This window comes from Nematolebias whitei, chromosome 6 (assembly GCF_014905685.2).
Source record: "Nematolebias whitei isolate Nwh7 chromosome 6, NemWhi1, whole genome shotgun sequence".
NCBI lineage: Eukaryota > Metazoa > Chordata > Actinopteri > Cyprinodontiformes > Rivulidae > Nematolebias > Nematolebias whitei.
The window spans coordinates 6,309,885-6,315,583 of NC_056503.1; the positions used below are offsets into that span (position 1 = coordinate 6,309,885).

At 41.6% G+C, this 5,699-nt stretch overlaps 1 protein-coding gene across 1 annotated transcript in view; it reads right to left on the bottom strand.

Annotated features, from left to right (window-relative positions):
* Positions 1–5,238: 5,238 nt before the first annotated feature.
* alp3 (alkaline phosphatase 3) overlaps positions 5,239–5,699 on the bottom strand; it is a 39,066-nt gene continuing 38,605 nt past the window's right edge. Inside the window, exon 11 of the mRNA XM_037678002.1 lies at positions 5,239–5,614. Coding sequence (XP_037533930.1) covers positions 5,298–5,614 — 317 coding nt within the window. The 3' untranslated portion in view covers positions 5,239–5,297. The remainder of the gene's footprint in view (positions 5,615–5,699) is intronic.

Consider the following 5,699-nt stretch of genomic DNA (forward strand, 5'->3'; position numbering starts at 1 on the left):
TTAAACAGCATGGGATAAATTTCCATTGTTATGCTGATGACACACAATTATATTTGTCCATTAAACCCAATGAATCCAATCAGCTACTTAGACTACAAGCATGTCTTAAAGACATAAAAACCTAGATGACCCTTAATTTTCTCCTGTTGAACACAGACAAAACTGAGGTTTTAGTTTTTGGACCTGAGCACCTTAGGAATGAATTTTTTAGTCTTTCTCCCTCCTTAGATGGCATTAATCTGTCCTCCAGCTCTAATGTTAAAAATCTGGGTGTTATTTTTGATCAGGACATGTCTTTTATCCCCCACATTAAAAACCTTACTAGAACTGCCTTCTTCCACCTGCGTAATATCACTAAAATTAGAAACATCTGGTCTAAAAATGATGCAGAAAAACTGGTCCATGCATTTGTCACGTCTAGACTGGACTATTGCAATAGTTTATTATCTGGATGTCCAAATACTTCTTTAAAACGTCTTCAGTTGATCCAAAATGCTGCTGCCAGTGTCTTAACCGGAGTTAGTAGGAGAGATCATATTTCTCCAGTTTTAGTTTCTCTCCATTGGCTCCCCGTCAAGTCCAGAATAGAATTCAAAATCTTACTTCTAACCTACAAAGCTCTCAACAATCTGGCTCCATCTTATATTACAGATCTTATTGTTCCATATTTTCCTAACAGAGCACTTCGCTCTCAGACTGCAGGTTTACTTGTGGTTCCTAGAATTTACAAAAACAGAATGGGAGGCAGATCTTTCAGTTATCAGGCTCCTCTCTTGTGGAACCAACTTCCAATCTCTTTCCGTGAGGCTGACTCATTATCCAGTTTTAAAACTAGTCTTAAGACTTTCCTTTTTACTAAATCCTATAGTTAGGGTCCGCTTAGGTTTCCTGAGCTGTCCCTTAGTTATGCTGCTATAGGCTTAGACTGCTGGAGGACAAACTGACCACAATTTTCAGTCTACTACTGTCTTTACTTACTCTGCTCAACCTGTTTTGTATTTGTAATTATTTTTTCTATCCTTAACGTGTTTTTTTTGTCTTTCAGATACACCTGGACCTATACCTGGACCTACCATTCTATGTTTGTCTGTCTCTCCTTCCTGTCCTCTCAACCAGCCGGTCAAAGCAGATGGCCGCTTGTCCTGAGCCTGGTTCTGCTGGAGGTTTCTTCCTTTTAAAAGGGAGTTTTTCCTTTCCACTGTTGCCACTGTGCTTGCTCAGGTTGGGAGACTGAAACGAAGCCAAGATTCAACTTGTCTGCTGGATTCCTTAGATAGAGAACTTTACTAATTGGCTTTTATGTATGTGAATGTTTCTGTAAAGTGCCCTGAGACAACTTTGTTGTGATTTGGTGCTATATAAATAAACTGAATTGAATTGAGGGGGGGGCAGCCGGTGCGCTGTCTCTCCCTCCCCCACCTACGTGAATCATCACAACCTGCGGCTGCTGGACAGAGCTCCTCAGATGGATTACGTCACCCCCACTCCATCTCTTGTTCACATAGCCCTGGTTAATGCTAGATCGCTATCTAAAAAGACCTTTATTCTGAAGGATTTCTTCACCTCCCGCGGTCTGGATTTTTTATTCTTAACTGAAACATGGGTAAGTTGCGGTGAGTCCAGGGCTTTTTGTGAACTCTCCACTGAACTGTACTTTCTTCAGCTCTCCCAAGACGACAGGTTGTGGAGGAGGAATAGCAACTGTTTACAGGGAGATCTGTCTCTGTAAGCAAATCACACCTTTAACATTTTATTCCAGCTTTGAGTTCAACTTATTTGAGCCTCGATCTTCACACCGGGTGCTGTGTAGTGTTTTATACAGACCTCCAAAATACAAGGACTTTCTGACTGACTTTGCAGATTTTTTGGCAGGAGTCCTGCCTAAATATGACAGGATATTAATAATTGGAGATTTTAATATCCACGTGTGTTGTGCTGACAAACTGTTGGTCAAAGATTTTTACAGCTGATCGATTCTTTTAATTTTGTTCAGTTTGTGTCTGGTCCAACACAAGAATGCGGCCACACATGAGATCTTGTCTTAGCTCATGGTTTTAATGTTTCTAATCTGGAAGTTTGTGATGCTGCTATTCTCAGACCACATGCCTGTTGTGTTTGACATGCCACTTGTCTGTCACTCAGTCAAACCTTGCATTCTTGCACAGCCCTGTTGGGTCATTAACTCCTCCACTGCTGCTCAGTTCTCTGCAGCTTTTAGTTCTGCCATCAGCTCCAGGGATCCTGTGGGTCCTAGTTCAGATGTTGAAGCTCTCTCCTCTCATTTTAACTCAGCTTGTCAGACTGTTTCAGATGTTGTGGCTCCATTAAAGATAAGAACCTCCAGATTGAAGCCTGACCCCTGGACAGATGATGTCACACATGCTGCCAGACGCCAGTGCAGGAGAGCAGAGTGAAAATGGAAGAAGGACAAGTTACAGGTGTCTTTCCAAGCACTGAGGGGCAGCTGGCGTTTCTATCAGTCCACTGTTAGAGCTGCAAAAAATATATATATTTCTCTGACATCATTTCCACGAACTCTAACAATCCACGTGTGCTTTTTAAAACCATCAGCTCTGTTCTTAATGCCCCACAATCAGCCAGCCTGGAGAACTCCACTGGAGTGTGTGAGAACTTCCTAAGCTTTTTTACCAACAAGGTTGCAAACATTAGAGCTCTCATAAGCTCTCCTTCTTTTGACCCTTCCATCTCTGTCAAACACTCTGCTGTTTTCAGTCAGTTTGAGCTCGTTACCCTGCCTTTTTTAAAAGACATCACTGGTCATATGAATTCTGCTGGATCTCCAAACGATCCCATCCCACCTCGTCTTTTTAAAGAGGTTTTTCACACGGTGGCTTCTTTTGTGTCCCAAATCATAAATGGCAGCTTGGCAAGTGGACAGGTACCTGCAAGTTTTAAACATGCAGTTGTGACACCACTGATTAAAAATCCGGTCTTGACTCTACAGACATGTCCAATTTTACGGCTTATTTCTAAACTTTCTTTTGTGTCGAAGATCTTGGAGAAAACAGTTTACAGTCAGTTAACATCTTACTTAAACAAACACAACCTTCTGGAACTGTTTCAATCCGGTTTTAAAACTCACCACGGTACTGAGCCGGCACTGTTGAAAGTTTTTAACGACATTCTCTTAGGTAGCCACAGACTCTGGCCACTGTGTAGTTTTGATGCTGCTGGATCTAACTGCTGCCTTCGACACAGTGGACCATCAGATCCTTCTGTCTCGTCTGGAGAACTGGGTGGGCATTCAGGGTCCTGCTCTACAGTGGTTTAGATCCTATTTAACTGAGAGAAGCTTTTGTGTGCGCTTTGGTTCTGTGGAGTCCTCTATAGCACTTCTCACATGTGGAGTACCTCAGGGATCTGTACTTGGCCCCCTTCTGTTTTCCCTTTATTTACTACCTCTGGGATATATTCTCCAGAAACATGGGATTTCTTTTCATTTTTACGCCGATGACAGCCAAACTTATGTTCCTTTGAAACAAGATAAACAGTACTCCTTGAACCAACTCCTGGAATATATGGCAGAAGTCAGAGCATGGATGTCACAGAACTTTTTACACTTTAATGAGAAAAAGACCGAGGTCCTGTTGTTTAAGCCCAGTGATGGTTCCAAACTCCATGTTGATCTGGGTCCTTTAACCAAACATCTGACTGAGACAGCAACCAACCTGGGTGTGAGGCTGGACAATGATTTTAAACTGGATGCTCAGATTAAATCTGTGGTCAAGTCCAGCTTTTATCACCTGAAACAACTGGCCAATGTGAAACCATTCCTGTCATAACATCATTTTGAGATTTTAATCCATGCTTTCATTACAACTCGTCTGGACTATTGCAATTCACTTTATGTGGGTCTGAGCCAGTCATTACTGACTCGACTTCAGCTGGTTCAGAATGCTGCTGCTCGTCTTTTAACTGGCACCAGAAAATGAGAGCACATCACCCCTGTCATAAAATCACTACACTGGCTCCCAGTTCGTTTCCGGATTAATTTTAAGGTTCTTTTGTTTGTATTCAAATGTCTTCATGGTCTCGCCCCACAGTATCTGTCCGACCTTCTCTAGTTGTACATTCCCTCATGCTCTCTGAGGTTAGCTGATCAGCTGCTGTTGGCCGTCCCAAAGTCCAACAGGAGGCTGAGAGGTGACCGAGCATTCTTAGTCGCTGCCCCTAAACTGTGGAACGAGCTGCCTTTGCACGTCAGACAAGCTGACTCACTTCCTGTTTTTACATCTGCTCTGAAGACTCATTTTTTCTCTTTGGCTTTTAACGCAGCTTGAAATGTTGGCTTTACTGTTTTATGTTTTTTTGTTTTATTGTTGTTACCGTTTGCTGTTTTATGATTTGGCAGTTCATTACTTTTATGGTATTTGTTGAGTTCATAATTTTTATACTTGTATGTGTTAGTGTATAGCACTTTGGCCAACGGTGTTGTTTTAAAGGGCTTTAAAAATAAAGTTGTATTGTATTGTATACATACATACATACATTCATACATTCATACATTCATACATTCATATATATATATATATATGTATGTATGTATGTATGTATATATATGATGCCTAGCATTCCTTAAAATGAATGTCTATCACGCACCGTTTGTAATTCCATAGTTTGAAACTGAGATCATTTTATGATTAAATAAACGTGGGGTTATCACTGTTGTGGTCAAACTATGTAATTGGGGTTATGTGTGTGTGATACTGTATGGTTTTGCATGACTAGTTGATGCTAAAAGGATGTGTTTGGAAAAACTCTCAGTTAACACCAATGCCCTGGAATATCAATAAAATTCCATCTGATCTTATCTTATCTTACTACCACACCCATGCTCAGAATGAGTTATAGACATATTTGTGTTTGCTAGGGGATCTATCTGCGGCAGCTGTCTTGAATTGGGTTGACTCCAAAATGCAATGAGTAGCACATGTTTATTTAATGAATACTTTTTTTGAGATCTTTATTAAAATCTGTCGCTACAGTACTCCTTTAAAGATCATATCAGTACAATGACAATCTGATCTGCTTTCAAGGAACTCTTTATTAGCATAGGACAGGGATCGATCAAACAGTCAACAAAAACAGACAAATTTACATTATGAAGACTTGGTTTGGAGGTTTCTACGTCTGTAATAATCTGAGTCTGTCCTATTAAGATGGTGCAGAGACCACGCTGGCAGTGATCTTTTGTAAGTCACTCCATGGATTCCATGTTCACTTCTCAGTGATCTTTGATCAGCACCAGTAAGCTGAGTAGATGGAGGGGGGTGGGGTTACATCAACACCATTAGGACCATTATTAAATTGAGGAGGCCGCCGATCAGAGGTGCTGAGATCCGAACTGCTCCAGACCCATTCCAGGCCATGGTCAAGGTGCTGTGACCCAATGAAGGTAAGACCTCACCCTGGCAGTGCCTCAGGTCTGTGCCCACACAGGCAGCATAGGCCATTGCATGAGCAATGTAATTCTGCTCCTGGACCCCACTAAACAGATGGGCCATGGGTCCACGGGCCAGAACTGCTACATCCTCTCCACTGTGGGTGGTAGACTTCATGGGGGCAGCAGAAAACTGGACGTAATCTTTACTTTCTAAAAGAGAAATGTCAACAAGCAACAGACTTAACTGTAGAGTATCCAAAAAAGTTCAATCTGGTCCTCTGGACATTCAAAAAAA